General features: G+C 44.9%; 1 protein-coding gene across 7 annotated transcripts in view; it reads left to right on the top strand.

The window, feature by feature from the left end:
* Positions 1–17,795, top strand: part of PDZD2 (PDZ domain containing 2) — a 205,404-nt gene that overhangs the window by 171,376 nt on the left and 16,233 nt on the right. For 5 of the 7 annotated variants that reach the window (XM_077282172.1, XM_077282145.1, XM_077282198.1 and 2 more), the window contains exons 20-22: positions 1,799–1,916; positions 2,451–2,534; positions 16,216–16,317. In XM_077282172.1, coding sequence (XP_077138287.1) covers positions 1,799–1,916; positions 2,451–2,534; positions 16,216–16,317 — 304 coding nt within the window. The remainder of the gene's footprint in view (positions 1–1,798; positions 1,917–2,450; positions 2,535–16,215; positions 16,318–17,795) is intronic. The other 2 variants (XM_077282154.1, XM_077282163.1) reach the window with 2 other exon arrangements.

Here is a 17,795-nt window from a genome sequence, read left to right on the forward strand (position 1 = left end):
AATATATTCTTTAAAGTGGACCTATCATAAGGCAAGGTGTATGGTCATGTAGGGTTAACCTTATTGTCTCTCATGGTTTGCAATTTATTCAACATTTAAGAGTCTTCTTCCTTTCGTGAGAATTGTTTTTACTTAAATGCATGTGATTGGGTCTAAAACCCAGTTGTGCTATCTGGTTTCATTAAATAAAAAATGTTTGCATTGTATGCCTTGTGTAGCCTCTATATCGCTGGCTCCAGAATGGTTTACCTGACTATCCTTCAGACTGCCACCATGATGGTCTGTCTTTTTCTGAGCTCCTCTCAGCTGATTTTGACCAAAGACCACATCAAAGATGAAACGAAAAAAGCAATAGTACTGCAAAGCCTCCAGTTGTCTCGAAAAGACGTGTGTAACACTCTGAGGTCTCCTAGGACTGTATCCAATTTGTTTCAGCCTTAGTCATTAGAGTTGGTGTGAATTTATTTTCAAATCTCATTCCATCAGTCATGCTGAACCGTAGAGGGAGTACCGTCTCTTACCTGGTGGCTTCCATTGTTCTTCTTTATCTGATGTGATGTCACATGTGCATCAAACCGCACCAGGTGGGATAATCAAAAGGAGGACCACGATAGTCGTCAGGTAAAGAGGGTACTTCCTGTCCAGTGACAACAAACCACTGTCGTGGATGATGGAATGGGACGTTCAAATCATTTCGCACCAACTCTATTGTTAATGTCAAAGTGACGTCAGCATACATGGCTATGTGGAAATGGGTGGTAACTGTTCTATATGTACAGTTTAGTCAGTGTTTTATGGATGAATCTCCCTATTTTTATGGCTGAGCTCTGTTTTCTCCCTATACAGATTCATCCCAAATGGCTGCTGCCTTCCCTGCCTCTGGTTTTATACACTCTGAGAGTTGTAAAATGCACACAAATCGTTCTAATTCAATTTGCAGACACTGTGTTTCTGGGTATTGCCCCTCATCAGTGCAAAGTTTGAGAACTGATTTGGCTAGGAGAGTGGCTCTGGACTTAGGCATATGGTTTGACCTGACGTATTTGCTCTGGCATGCCAAGGTAGTCCAAATGGCCTTAGACCTCAGTCCGGAGCCTCTCACCTAGCCAAATCCGTTCTCACACTTTGCACTGACGAGGGGCAATAGCCCGAAACACCGTGTCTGCAAATTGAGATTCTGATTTGGCTTTTGCCGAAGTCACATTTCAAGGCTCGTTAAAGGGGCAATATTAAATATTGTAGGATCACTACTCCCAACAGGTGGCACCATAGAGTTCAAGTCCTCTCTCTGAAGTGGCAATTTGCTTATTAAATTTCAGATGGCGAATAAGCCTCCTCACCTTGGCATGCCAGAGCCGGTATGTCGCTCTCCACAAGGAGAAATGTTACCCCTTAGACCTGAAATACAGACAGGCATCCATTAGTGCGTTTTCTTACTTGCCACATGGTTTTATCCCTTTATTGGTGTCCTATGCTCCTGTCTTAAGAAAGACGTACTTAAGTGTTATTTTCTTAAAACCAGCAAAAGTTAGAAAAAACTTTACAAAAATGAGAATTATACCGATTTCACAACCATAACGGAGTCTTTTGCTTTTGGACCGATCATCAAAGACTCGATTCCAAATGTTTCCAATCACATTCGCAAACAACCCCGTGACATTTCTGTTACTCTGCTTCTAAAATAGCACAAATCAATCTCACTTGCCCAGACAAGATCCAGGTAAATCATTCTGGAGATCTGAGTGTTGTGATGTCGGTGCCAGGTTGTCGTTCCGTCTAACGATCTGTTTGTGTTTAGCTTGGATCAGCTCGTCGTCTCCACTAGGGACCAACAGAAGCTCCAGGCTGTTCTGACTTCTGTGGAATCCAAATCCGATATTATCGCCCTGATGCAGGAGGCGAAAACGCAAGTTGAGGTGAGCGACGAAGATTTTACTCCTACTGCGCATAATATTGAAAATAAGCCTTTTCCTGAATTTCGGTGAAGGTTCGCTATACCTTAAGATGAAATAAAGCAGCTCCCTGCAGTACTGCTGTCCAGGTCCCCACCAGTCTTCACGCACCCAATTATGGTGGATATGTTACATGAATGCTGGAGCCAATCAGTAGCCATTGATTGGCTGCAGCGGTCATATGCTGTTTGAGCCAGAAAAAAACAGCGACCTAGCTCTGTCTCCTGGCTCAGATGGTACGTGACCACTGCAGACAATCATTGGCTACTGAATGGCTGCAGTGGTCAAGTGAGTGCCATAAATGTTGTTTTTCATTTCCTGGTGTAAATGCCGCTTTTCCCCTGAATCCGGCGCTGTTTTTCTTTTGTTCCTGGCCTCCTCTTCCCTGTATATAAATAGTCATTTTAGCCAATTGGGCGTCACCCTCAACTCTTCACTGGGAGACTTCTTCAGAACCACGACCACCTTGACTAACAAGACAGATTTACTAACCTACAGGAGAAGGGGCCATATCTCGGGAATGGAGAAGAGCAGGAACAAATAACCAACAAGGCCAGATTCAGGAGAACATCGGCATTTACGGCAAGTGACCGGTCCTGGGTATGGGTTCAATGCAATATTATGAAATGTAGTCAGATTTTTTTTTTTAGTTTAGAAACTTTTCCCAAAAATGTTACCTTGCAGTCCTGATCAAAATAAAGATGAGGTTGGATACCATTGCTCCTCATATAACCATAACGTCCATACTTACAGTAGATGAATCCCCAAGTGATCAGCTTTTATTTTTTGGAGGGTTACATTTCCCTGCAGTGCCCCCGCAGGTGAAATGAAGTATTACACTGTCCATGTAATATGTGGACGTATTGGGTCCTCCAGAGCAACTGATACATTTCTGTGGCCACTTTCCGTTCTGTGTAATAGAAGTGGATCCTGATTTGTGAAGTCAGAGCTGCCGAATCGGGTGATAAAAATAGGTCTTTATAAACTAGACAACTCTACTAATGTGTTTTTGGAAATGTTCCGAGAGGGGAATAGAGTACGAAACGAAATCCTTGCCTACTCTTCGGTCTGGTGGCCACTCGCGCCACTAGTGATGTTGTTATGCATATTTGTGGTCCGGGGTGTCTACTGTTTACTTAGGTTGATTTCACCGTCTTTAGTTTTGCGGTTGTAAAAATATCCTAATTGCTTTTTTTTTGCTCAGATTAGATGAAATAGCTGAGTGTGAGTGTTTTGTTTTTCTTTTTTTTGTACCATATGTAACGCGTTTTCTGAGTTGACACAAGTTCGTGAAGATATCTGGGTGGTAAGGTATTTCACAATTTATTTGGCTTGTCTAATATTTTAAGAAATCTGTTGATTTTGGGAGAAGCTGCCAAAAGTTTTCGGAGTTCTGGAATTTGTTAACGTGCAAATAATTGATGAACGGAGCAGAGTCTCTGCGGACATTATAGGGAGCTAATACCTAAAGCCCATTTATTCTACGCTCGGGTTATGGATAACGGATGGGAAATTACGAGCGGTCACCGGTCCATAAAGCATGAAGGACATTCGGTCCTTGGGAAGCAATCTGCTATTGATATATCTGTTTTCTATTTGTCTGGGGATTGATATTGACGGGAAACTGGAATAGAGCAGTAAGAAATGGAATCGATCCTGCTGGATCCAGAGGAAGACCATTATAAAGAGGTTTACCAGTCTAAAAATTATCACCTTCCCAGTGGATTCCCCACCAATAACCGAAAAGCAATCGGCTATTGATATATCTGTTTTCTATTTGTCTGGCATTGATATTGATGGGAAACTGGAATGGAACAGTAAGAAATGGAATCGATCCTGCTGGATCCAGAGGAAAGCAATTATAAAGGAGTTTACCAGTCTAAAAATTATCACCTTTCCAGTGAATCCCCCACCAATAGCCAGAATGGAGGACTTCTATCCCCTCTTATTCCCTGGCAGCAAATCTGCCATTAAGAGGAGTTGAATGGAGCAGTCAGGCCACGTGCCACTACTGAAATTACCTCTGGGAGTGACGGCGACAGCTAATCACTCGCTAATGAATGGAGGAGAGGACTGGCAAATGCGTGATTGGATGAGCTTCCCGGCTGGCGTTTTGCAATTAGGGCAGAGCCAGGGAAAATGTAATGTAACGGTTGGCGCTGCTTCTCTTTAGTGCGAAGTGTGATGTTAGGTGGTACTAATGTTATACTACTCATAACTGGTTTTCCAGATTTGCATCAGTCCATCACATAGGCCGCTATACAGACAATACAGGAAAGATGGGCTCCAATATGGCTGCCTCTATACAGACAGTATAGGAAGTATGTGGTCCAATATGGACGCCTCTGTAAGAAGTGTGCAACTCAAAAATGGGCACCCCTATAGAGACAATACAGGAGGCAACTGTGTGCTCCAATATGGCCACTTCTATACAGACAATACAAGAAAGAAGTACAGGTTTCAATATGGCCACCCTTATATACATAGCTCCCAACTGTGTACTGATTTGGAGGAGCTTTTCTGGGTGGTCAGGGCAATGTCTCTACTATCACTCACTCTGTGCGATGTCTCGTCTCCTGCACTCTTCACTGTGTGTGTTCATTGCTCCTTAATTCCCCATCCTCCTCAGGGAAGGATCCGGCATTGTTGTGCTCTCTATGTTCTTGCATTCATTTCAATAATTCATTCTTCTTTTTTCTGGAATTATGATCTTCCCGAGATTCGAACTCTCAACCTGTATCATTGCAGGCAGCAGCAAAACCTTTGATCCTCAGGCAGTTTAGGAGAATTTTCTGTACTTGAATGCGCATTGTATTCTCCGTCCTTACATGGTTATTTTTTTCAAAAAGCGCATCAAAAATTGGCAAAAAACAGACATTTGGTAATAATAACAACCCATACAATAAGGTGAACAGATAATTTACGGTTCTGGATGAATGGTGTAAAAAATGGCCTGATTTTTTTTCTCTTGATTGAGTTTTTCTTTCTCTACTAAACACGCCGCATGATTAGTCCCTGTTTCTGTTCTGTAAAAGTTTGGCGGCGTAACTATACAATCAATATAAGAAGGAACTGTGTGCTCCAATATGGCCAACCCTATTCAATCAATACAAGAAGGAACTGTGAGCTCCAATATGGCCAACCCTATACAGACAACACAAGAAGGAACTGTGTGCTCCAATATGGCGGACCCTATACAGACAATACAAGAAGGAACTGTGTGCTCCAATATGGCCGACCCTATACAGACAACACAAGAAGGAACTGTGCGCTCCAATATGGCCGACCCTATACAGACAACACAAGAAGGAACTGTGTGCTCCAATATGGCCGACCCTATACAGACAACACAAGAAGGAACTGTGTGCTCTAATATGGCCGACCCTATACAGACAACACAAGAAGGAACTGTGCGCTCCAATATGGCGGACCCCATACAGACAACACAAGAAGGAACTGTGTGCTCTAATATGGCCGACCCTATACAGACAACACAAGAAGGAACTGTGTGCTCTAATATGGCCGACCCTATACAGACAACACAAGAAGGAACTGTGAGCTCCAATATGGCGGAACCCATACAGACAACACAAGAAGGAACTGTGAGCTCCAATATGGCGGACCCCATACAGACAACACAAGAAGGAACTGTGTGCTCTAATATGGCCGACCCTATACAGACAACACAAGAAGGAACTGTGAGCTCCAATATGGCGGACCCCATACAGACAACACAAGAAGGAACTGTGTGCTCCAATATGGCCGACCCTATACAGACAACACAAGAAGGAACTGTGAGCTCCCATATGGCCGACCCTATACAGACAACACAAGAAGGAACTGTGCGCTCCAATATGGCCGACCCTATACAGACAACACAAGAAGGAACTGTGAGCTCCAATATGGCGGACCCCATACAGACAACACAAGAAGGAACTGTGAGCTCCAATATGGCGGACCCCATACAGACAACACAAGAAGGAACTGTGAGCTCCAATATGGCCGACCCTATACAGACAACACAAGAAGGAACTGTGAGCTCCCATATGGCCGACCCTGTACAGACAACACAAGAAGGAACTGTGTGCTCCAATATGGCCGACCAAATAAAGACAACACAAGAAGGAACTGTGTGCTCCAATATGGCCGACCCTATACAGACAACACAAGAAGGAACTGTGTGCTCCAATATGGCCGACCCTATGCAGACAACACAAGAAGGAACTGTGAGCTCCAATATGGCCGACCCTATACAGAAAACACAAGAAGGAACTGTGAGCTCCAATATGGCGGACCCCATACAGACAACACAAGAAGGAACTGTGTGCTCTAATATGGCCGACCCTATACAGACAACACAAGAAGGAACTGTGTGCTCTAATATGGCCGACCCTATACAGACAACACAAGAAGGAACTGTGTGCTCCAATATGGCCGACCCTATACAGACAACACAAGAAGGAACTGTGTGCTCCAATATGGCCGACCAAATAAAGACAACACAAGAAGGAACTGTGTGCTCCAATATGGCCAACCCTATACAGACAACACAAGAAGGAACTGTGTGCTCCAATATGGCCGACCATATACAGACAACACAAGAAGGAACTGTGTGCTCCAATATGGCGGACCCTATACAGACAACACAAGAAGGAACTGTGTGCTCCAATATGGCCGACCCTATACAGACAACACAAGAAGGAACTGTGCGCTCCAATATGGCCGACCCTATACAGAGAACACAAGAAGGAACTGTGTGCTCCAATATGGCCGAACCTATACAGACAACACAAGAAGGAACTGTGTGCTCCAATATGGCCAACCCCATACAGACAACACAAGAAGGAACTGTGTGCTCCAATATGGCCGATCCTATACAGACAACGCAAGAAGGAACTGTGCGCTCCAATATGGCCGACCCTATACAGAGAACACAAGAAGGAACTGTGTGCTCCAATATGGCCGACCCTATACAGACAACACAACAAGGAACTCTGTGCTCCAATATGGCCAACCCTATACAGAAAACACAAGAAGGAACTGTGTGCTCCAATATGGCCGACCCTATACAGACAATACAAGAAGGAACTGTGTGCTCCAATATGGCCGACCCTATACAGACAACACAAGAAGGAACTGTGTGCTCCAATATGGCGGACCCTATACAGACAACACAAGAAGGAACTGTGAGCTCCAGTATGGCCGACCCTATACAGACAACACAAGAAGGAACTGTGTGCTCCAATATGGCGGACCCTATACAGACAACACAAGAAGGAACTGTGTGCTCCAATATGGCCGACCCTATACAGACAACACAAGAAGGAACTGTGAGCTCCAATATGGCAGACCCTATACAGACAACACAAGAAGGAACTGTGTGCTCCAATATGGCGGACCCTATACAGACAACACAAGAAGGAACTGTGTGCTCCAATATGGCCGACCCTATACAGACAACACAAGAAGGAACTGTGCGCTCCAATATGGCCGACCAAATAAAGACAACACAAGAAGGAACTGTGACCTCCAATATGGCCAACCCTATACTGACAACACAAGAAGGAACTGTGTGCTCTAATATGGCCGACCCTATACAGACAACACAAGAAGGAACTGTGTGCTCTAATATGGCCGACCCTATACAGACAACACAAGAAGGAACTGTGTGCTCCAATATGGCCGACCAAATAAAGACAACACAAGAAGGAACTGTGTGCTCCAATATGGCCGACCATATACAGACAACACAAGAAGGAACTGTGTGCTCCAATATGGCCGACCCTATGCAGACAACACAAGAAGGAACTGTGAGCTCCAATATGGCGGACCCCATACAGACAACACAAGAAGGAACTGTGTGCTCCAATATGGCCGACCCTATGCAGACAACACAAGAAGGAACTGTGAGCTCCAATATGGCGGACCCCATACAGACAACACAAGAAGGAACTGTGTGCTCCAATATGGCCGACCCTATACAGACAACACAAGAAGGAACTGTGAGCTCCAATATGGCGGACCCCATACAGACAACACAAGAAGGAACTGTGTGCTCTAATATGGCCGACCCTATACAGACAACACAAGAAGGAACTGTGTGCTCCAATATGGCGGACCCTATACAGACAACACAAGAAGGAACTGTGTGCTCCAATATGGCCGACCAAATAAAGACAACACAAGAAGGAACTGTGTGCTCCAATATGGCGGACCCTATACAGACAACACAAGAAGGAACTGTGTGCTCCAATATGGCCGACCATATACAGACAACACAAGAAGGAACTGTGTGCTCCAATATGGCCGACCATATACAGACAACACAAGAAGGAACTGTGTGCTCCAATATGGCCGACCCTATGCAGACAACACAAGAAGGAACTGTGCGCTCCAATATGGCCGACCCTATGCAGAGAACACAAGAAGGAACTGTGTGCTCCAATATGGCCAACCCCATACAGACAACACAAGAACGAACTGTGTGCTCCAATATGGCCGATCCTATACAGACAACGCAAGAAGGAACTGTGCGCTCCAATATGGCCGACCCTATACAGAGAACACAAGAAGGAACTGTGTGCTCCAATATGGCCGACCCTATACAGACAACACAACAAGGAACTCTGTGCTCCAATATGGCCAACCCTATACAGAAAACACAAGAAGGAACTGTGTGCTCCAATATGGCCGACCCTATACAGACAACACAAGAAGGAACTGTGTGCTCCAATATGGCCGACCCTATACAGACAACACAAGAAGGAACTGTGCGCTCCAATATGGCCGACCCTATACAGACAACACAAGAAGGAACTGTGTGCTCCAATATGGCCAACCCCATACAGACAACACAAGAACGAACTGTGTGCTCCAATATGGCCGACCCTATACAGACAACACAAGAAGGAACTGTGCGCTCCAATATGGCCGATCCTATACAGACAACGCAAGAAGGAACTGTGCGCTCCAATATGGCCGACCCTATACAGAGAACACAAGAAGGAACTGTGTGCTCCAATATGGCCGACCCTATACAGACAACACAACAAGGAACTCTGTGCTCCAATATGGCCAACCCTATACAGAAAACACAAGAAGGAACTGTGTGCTCCAATATGGCCGACCCTATACAGACAATACAAGAAGGAACTGTGTGCTCCAATATGGCCGACCCTATACAGACAACACAAGAAGGAACTGTGTGCTCCAATATGGCGGACCCTATACAGACAACACAAGAAGGAACTGTGAGCTCCAGTATGGCCGACCCTATACAGACAACACAAGAAGGAACTGTGTGCTCCAATATGGCGGACCCTATACAGACAACACAAGAAGGAACTGTGTGCTCCAATATGGCCGACCCTATACAGACAACACAAGAAGGAACTGTGAGCTCCAATATGGCGGACCCTATACAGACAACACAAGAAGGAACTGTGTGCTCCAATATGGCGGACCCTATACAGACAACACAAGAAGGAACTGTGTGCTCCAATATGGCGGACCCTATACAGACAACACAAGAAGGAACTGTGTGCTCCAATATGGCCGACCCTATACAGACAACACAAGAAGGAACTGTGCGCTCCAATATGGCCGACCCTATACAGACAACACAAGAAGGAACTGTGTGCTCCAATATGGCCAACCCCATACAGACAACACAAGAACGAACTGTGTGCTCCAATATGGCCGACCCTATACAGACAACACAAGAAGGAACTGTGCGCTCCAATATGGCCGATCCTATACAGACAACGCAAGAAGGAACTGTGCGCTCCAATATGGCCGACCCTATACAGAGAACACAAGAAGGAACTGTGTGCTCCAATATGGCCGACCCTATACAGACAACACAACAAGGAACTGTGTGCTCCAATATGGCCGACCCTATACAGACAACACAAGAAGGAACTGTGTGCTCCAATATGGCGGACCCTATACAGACAACACAAGAAGGAACTGTGAGCTCCAGTATGGCCGACCCTATACAGACAACACAAGAAGGAACTGTGTGCTCCAATATGGCGGACCCTATACAGACAACACAAGAAGGAACTGTGTGCTCCAATATGGCCGACCCTATACAGACAACACAAGAAGGAACTGTGAGCTCCAATATGGCGGACCCTATACAGACAACACAAGAAGGAACTGTGTGCTCCAATATGGCGGACCCTATACAGACAACACAAGAAGGAACTGTGTGCTCCAATATGGCGGACCCTATACAGACAACACAAGAAGGAACTGTGTGCTCCAATATGGCCGACCCTATACAGACAACACAAGAAGGAACTGTGTGCTCCAATATGGCCGACCCTATACAGACAACACAAGAAGGAACTGTGTGCTCCAATATGGCCGACCCTATACAGACAACACAAGAAGGAACTGTGTGCTCCAATATGGCGGACCCTATACAGACAATACAAGAAGGAACTGTGTGCTCCAATATAATATGGCCGACCCTATACAGACAACACAAGAAGGAACTGTGTGCTCCAATATGGCGGACCCTATACAGAAAACACAAGAAGGAACTGTGTGCTCCAATATGGCCGACCCTATACAGACAACGCAAGAAGGAACTGTGTGCTCCAATATGGCTGACCCTATACAGACAACACAAGAAGGAACTGTGAGCTCCAATATGGCCGACCCTATACAGACAACACAAGAAGGAACTGTGTGCTCCAATATAATATGGCCGACCCTATACAGACAACACAAGAAGGAACTGTGTGCTCCAATATGGCCGACCCTATACAGACAACACAAGAAGGAACTGTGTGCTCCAATATAATATGGCCGACCCTATACAGACAACACAAGAAGGAACTGTGTGCTCCAATATGGCGGACCCTATACAGACAACACAAGAAGGAACTGTGCGCTCCAATATGGCCGACCCTATACAGACAACACAAGAAGGAACTGTGTGCTCCAATATGGCGGACCCTATACAGACAACACTAGAAGGAACTGTGTGCTCCAATATGGCGGACCCTATACAGACAACACAAGAAGGAACTGTGCGCTCCAATATGGCCGACCCTATACAGACAACACAAGAAGGAACTGTGTGCTCACATTTGGCGGACCCTATACAGACAACACAAGAAGGAACTGTGTGCCCCAATATGGCGCACCCTATACAGACAATACAAGAAGGAACTGTGAGCTCCAATATGGCGGACCCTATGCAGACAACACAAGAAGGAACTGTGTGCCCCAATATGGCGCACCCTATACAGACAATACAAGAAGGAACTGTGTGCCCCAATATGGCGCACCCTATACAGACAATACAAGAAGGAACTGTGTGCTCCAATATGGCGCACCCTATACAGACAACACAAGAAGGAACTGTGTGCTCCAATATGGCCGACCCTATACAGACAACACAAGAAGGAACTGTGAGCTCCAATATGGCCGACCCTATACAGACAACACAAGAAGGAACTGAGAGCTCCAATATGGCCGACCCTATACAGACAACACAAGAAGGAACTGTGAGCTCCAATATGGCCGACCCTATACAGACAACACAAGAAGGAACTGAGAGCTCCAATATGGCCGACCCTATACAGACAACACAAGAAGGAACTGTGAGCTCCAGTATGGCCGACCCTATACAGACAACACAAGAAGGAACTGTGTGCTCCAATATGGCGGACCCTATACAGACAACACAAGAAGGAACTGTGTGCTCCAATATGGCCGACCCTATACAGACAACACAAGAAGGAACTGTGAGCTCCAATATGGCGGACCCTATACAGACAACACAAGAAGGAACTGTGTGCTCCAATATGGCGGACCCTATACAGACAACACAAGAAGGAACTGTGTGCTCCAATATGGCGGACCCTATACAGACAACACAAGAAGGAACTGTGTGCTCCAATATGGCCGACCCTATACAGACAACACAAGAAGGAACTGTGTGCTCCAATATGGCGGACCCTATACAGACAATACAAGAAGGAACTGTGTGCTCCAATATAATATGGCCGACCCTATACAGACAACACAAGAAGGAACTGTGTGCTCCAATATGGCGGACCCTATACAGAAAACACAAGAAGGAACTGTGTGCTCTAATATGGCGGACCCTATACAGACAACACAAGAAGGAACTGTGTGCTCCAATATGGCTGACCCTATACAGACAACACAAGAAGGAACTGTGTGCTCCAATATGGCCGACCCTATACAGACAATACAAGAAGGAACTGTGAGCTCCAATATAGCCACCACTATACAATCAATACAAGAAGGAACTGTGCACTCCAGTATGGCGGACCCTATACAGACAACACAAGAAGGAACTGTGTGCTCCAATATGGCCGACCCTATACAGACAACGCAAGAAGGAACTGTGTGCTCCAATATGGCTGACCCTATACAGACAACACAAGAAGGAACTGTGAGCTCCAATATGGCCGACCCTATACAGACAACACAAGAAGGAACTGTGTGCTCCAATATAATATGGCCGACCCTATACAGACAACACAAGAAGGAACTGTGTGCTCCAATATGGCGGACCCTATACAGACAACACAACAAGGAAGCAAGTGACTCCAATATGGCCGACCCTATACAGACAACACAAGAAGGAACTGTGTGCTCCAATATGGCGGACCCCATACAGACAACACAAGAAGGAACTGTGTGCTCCAATATGGCGGACCCTATACAGACAACACAAGAAGGAACTGTGCGCTCCAATATGGCCGACCCTATACAGACAACACAAGAAGGAACTGTGTGCTCACATATGGCGGACCCTATACAGACAACACAAGAAGGAACTGTGTGCTCCAATATGGCGGACCCTATACAGACAACACAAGAAGGAACTGTGTGCTCACATATGGCGGACCCTATACAGACAACACAAGAAGGAACTGTGAGCTCCAATATGGCGGACCCCATACAGACAACACAAGAAGGAACTGTGCGCTCCAATATGGCGGACCCTATACAGACAACACAAGAAGGAACTGTGTGCCCCAATATGGCCGACCCTATACAGACAACACAAGAAGGAACTGTGTGCCCCAATATGGCCGACCCTATACAGACAACACAAGAAGGAAGCAAGTGACTCCAATATGGCGGACCCTATACAGACAACACAAGAAGGAAGCAAGTGACTCCAATATGGCGTCTGAATCTTACAGAAATGTTTCCATTCACTGACAGAAAGCAGGTCTTGAAAATGATGTAGAATCAAAAGACAAAAGGTCCAATTCATGATTTGCAGGTTTTTTAAGACTTTTCTTTTTTAGTCTTTAGGTATTCTTTTTTTTTTATTTTTGTGCAAAGTTCTTCAAAATGGTAGAGATTCATGAATTTTGGGCAAAGTTAAAAAAAACTATAAAATACTCTTCATTTTTGTCTTTTAAACTTTTTTGCCACCTTTTTAGATTCAAAATGATGCACGTTCCTCTTAAAATGTCGCAGAAATTACAGGCATAAAGAAATGACTCTAGTGGGGGACTGGAGTATATTTGCTCCAAAAAATTAACAACTTTTAAAAAAAAAAAGTCAGAGTAGATAAATCCGCTGAAAACATTTGGAAACCCCAATCCCTGCCTACATTGGCGAACATTAAAAAAAAACCAAAAAGAGGCGCTGGGGGTCTCGTGGTTTGCAGTTACTCTGAATTATCGACTTGGCTGCTGGACCAGGGTCCTGTGAACCTTTTTGTTCAACTCTGACATTTTTCAACTTACGCAATATATTACGTTATATTATTTAATGTCTTAAAATATATAAACAATAAACTTTAACCTGCAAATAAGATGTCTTTCCTGCATGTAATTTTAGTAGTTAATGGATTTCTTCCAACATTTATGTTGTTTCCATTCCTTCCAGACAGTGATAGAATTCTTTATCATTCCCCAGGTTCATAAAATTTTGCTTTATTTCAGTTCTTTCTAGAGCAGCATAGAACTAATATATAAAGTGCATCCCCTCTCGTAGGCAGCGTGATTGGTCCCAGAGAAGGCACCGAGCATCTACAGCGGAGTCACCAGCAGGGCAGCCAACGTCTGATGGACTGGAATTCTGTTAGAGGCTCCCAGTGAGGAGATGTGAGACGTTTTATGGTTTGGACCTGTGGATGCCTGTCTGGCATGGACTGGAGGGACAGGTCCAAGTTGGAACTTGAGTTTCGCAGAGTTGGCCGTGCTGAGAACATTGTGGAGGATCTGGCCGGGATCAGACGTCCAAGCTATTTTCACGTAGTTCAATGCCTTCTTGCTTAGTCAGGAGCAACCACAAATCTCAAAATGCGAGTTTCTATGTAATAGATGGGTCATTAATAACACATTGTGAACATATGTCAGGTCACTTATAGAAACAGTTAATTAATTTATCAAGGTGTTAATATGATTTTGGATCCGGGCCGTGGGGTCGTCTGTATGTTTATTCTTAAAAAAAAAGTGAAAAATAAGAAATATAAAGCACAGAAATATTAAGCGCACAAGATGTTTTGTCTAATATTTCAGTCTTTAGGCGTCTATTTTATGTAACCAACCTCGCCATTCAGTGCTATTGCATATAATATGGGGAGTCATCACAAGGGAGGAGGCGTTTGGTCTCCGGTTGGGGGGCAACTTGCTGCAGAGTCCTTCCTCAATGTCTTCTATATGCTTCATAAGAGGAATCTGTCTTTATGACCATCCATAAATCAATGTACTGTACTATTACTTCTTGAGACCCTATACTTGGGTAGAGAATCTAGATGTAGACTCATAAAATTTATGGATAGGAGAAACACAGTCAAATGCAGCAAAGGAAGAAAAGGCATAGACATATGAAAGGAGGAGTAAAGAGTTCATAAGGAGGTCTTTTTAGACTTTAAGGGGGTTGCCGCACCACAGACAACACCTTTGTAATATGCATCCAAGTACAGAAGTTCCCATACAAGAAAAAAAAAATAGTAGAATTAGCTGATTATGAAAGGATTTAGGGGATTCATTATTGCATAACAGTCAAATCCCCTTCAAAGTTTTGTTAACTCCTTCTGTATTTAGTACCAGTCTGAGTTGGAGCTCGGGATAATTAGATATCCTCTCTAGCCTTGTTTTCTCAAGGCATTACCTATTGAATCGGCAGTATGAAAAGTATTTGCCCTGATTCATGAAAAGCATTACATTAGGATTTTGGGATAAGTTGATCTAAAAGGAGGTGATGTGGGACCGCGATGGGAACGTACCCTATGCCTGACCCATGACAGGGGATCACTTCATATTTACTTTAGATATACTCTCATTTTGGTTTCTTTTATGTTCATGTTGAAAACTCCACACCCGGTAGATTATAATGTCTGGACTCAGTAAATCTCTCTGTATTGCTACATAATAATTTAACTCGTTTGTGGTTTACAGTCTGCTTTTTAGCTTGTATTATCTGGAGGTTTATGGTGGGAGTTAGGTTACTAATTGTACTTAATACAATCTCCTGTTGTCTGGACTTGTACATTGGGACCTTATACTTTTGCTGTGGGTTTGTGGTTGAGATGAAAATCATAGAACGGGCTGACAATAACCTTAACCTTATGAATGGCCGGCCAACATAATTATCCCTTTGGGTTCACTTGTTCACAGAATACGAGTCCAAAACGTAAACTGTTTTTGTAGGTTTAATATTTGCCTTATATTTGTCTTTTAAATTTTTAGAAATCTTTTCTTTTACCCATTTTTGCCTTTTATTATTTCTCTTTGTTATTTTTACATGCTTACAATGCTTTTAGTGGTGATATTTTATGATTATATCCAGCTTTGTGGTATATGTCATTGAAATGTGATATCTCAGTTTCACAAGGTCATCCTTTGGACATTTGCAGGCTTTATATGTAGTCTTGTTTGGTTTGGCTAGTTGTTTTTCTATGAGAAGGCAGATTTTGCTTTCCGGAGGTTATGGCCATTTATGTTTTTGTGTTTTGGTTTTGTGCATACTAGGGGAAGAGCAGAAAGCAAATGTGATTCGTATCTGCATATTTTATGGAGAGATTTGGTCTGTGGAGATCCTTAGTACACTATAAGTGGATGACTTTAGGGTTGGTGAAAGTTTAGACTATTTTCATATGTATTTATTAAGTTCATACGTCATAGATTTCTACACTGGAATCTGCATCGGGAATCTGTGCACATTTTTTCGCACCTTTGCATTTTAATTCTCACATAAAAACACTCACATCTCTAAAACTTTCTTACTGTGATTTTTTTTTTTCCTCCAGAAGAAAGAAGACGTCTACTTTGTGGTCCTGAGTAAAGAGGAGGGGGCTGGTCTGGGGTTCAGCATTGCCGGAGGAATTGACCTGGAGCAGAAGGCAGTGACTGTAAGTGATTATCTGATGGATCCAACCCATTTCAATAGCATAGCTCAGGAGTCTTAAAACTGGCCATAAAGGGGCGACCAATCTAGTATTATAACAAATCAAAGGGCATTAGATGGAAAAATTAGTACAAAATTTCTGAATATGATCAACTGCCAAAAAAGCACAGCAAATATCGGTCATTGGCACACAATGTATTAGGTTAAGCAATGTAACCAGTTATCTAAAAACAGCACCTCACCTTTCCGCAGGCTGTGTGTGGTATTGCAGCTCAGCCCCATTCATTTTATGCAGCAGTGTAAATTCCTCATCCCCAACAAAGTCTGTCACCTGCAGCTGCTTTACTCTTCACGTGCTCTCGGAGCCAATTTTCCTTGGAGGCAGAGATGACACCTGCTCAGCCGTGGATCACCAGGCACCGATCCAAGGTGGAGAAAAAAATGTGACCGATTGGCAAAGGTTTATGTGCAAAAGCTCAGACAAATGGTTTTACCATTACTGGAAACTACTGTGAATATATTCCACATATGCAGATAAAATATAAGGCGTTCATGCTTCCAAGCTCAAAGTTATACAAGGTCACCTTGTGGAAGCGGAGGGGGTGGGAGACACCATTGAATATCTGCCGATCAGACACTCCGGAGTCTAGTGAAGGTGGGCCACATGAACGTTCATACATATATGGAGGATGCTTATTTAGGGGAATATTTGGGAACAAATGCTTTCTGAATCTGTTAAAGTGTCTGCGCTGTGCCGCTTTCTTCTGCATCGTGAGGTGAGCGGGGACGATGGTGTGGCATCTTTACGTTCCTGCTGATAGAATAGGACCCTTGCACTATAACTTGATAGCTCACTGATCCCAGGATGTAACAACATCAACACTGCTCATCTCCTAATGCAGGAGTAAGCACTGGCATCTGCCATATTGCTTAAAGTGAGGTGCACTGCCTGTTGGCCAAGAGAGATGCGCTGCCTGGTGGCCAAGGGAGGCCCGCTGCCTGGTGGCCAAGAGAGGCGCGCTGCCTGGTGGCCAAGAGAGGCATGCTGCCTGGTGGCCAAGAGAGGCGCGCTGCCTGGTGGCCAAGAGAGGCGCGCTGCCTGGTGGCCAAGAGAGGCGCGCTGCCTGGTGGCCAAGAGAGGCGCGCTGCCTGGTGGCCAAGAGAGGCGCGCTGCCTGGTGGCCAAGAGATGCGCGCTGCCTGGTGGCCAAGAGAGGCGCGCTGCCTGGTGGCCAAGAGAGGCGCGCTGCCTGGTGGCCAAGAGAGGCGCGCTGCCTGGTGGCCAAGAGAGGCGCGCTGCCTGGTGGCCAAGAGAGGCGCGCTGCCTGGTGGCCAAGAGAGGCGCGCTGCCTGGTGGCCAAGAGAGGCGCGCTGCCTGGTGGCCAAGAGAGGCGCGCTGCCTGGTGGCCAAGAGAGGCGCGCTGCCTGGTGGCCAAGAGAGGCGCGCTGCCTGGTGGCCAAGAGAGGCGCGCTGCCTGGTGGC

Source organism: Ranitomeya variabilis, chromosome 1, assembly GCF_051348905.1.
Source record: "Ranitomeya variabilis isolate aRanVar5 chromosome 1, aRanVar5.hap1, whole genome shotgun sequence".
In the NCBI taxonomy this organism is placed as follows: Eukaryota; Metazoa; Chordata; class Amphibia; order Anura; family Dendrobatidae; genus Ranitomeya; species Ranitomeya variabilis.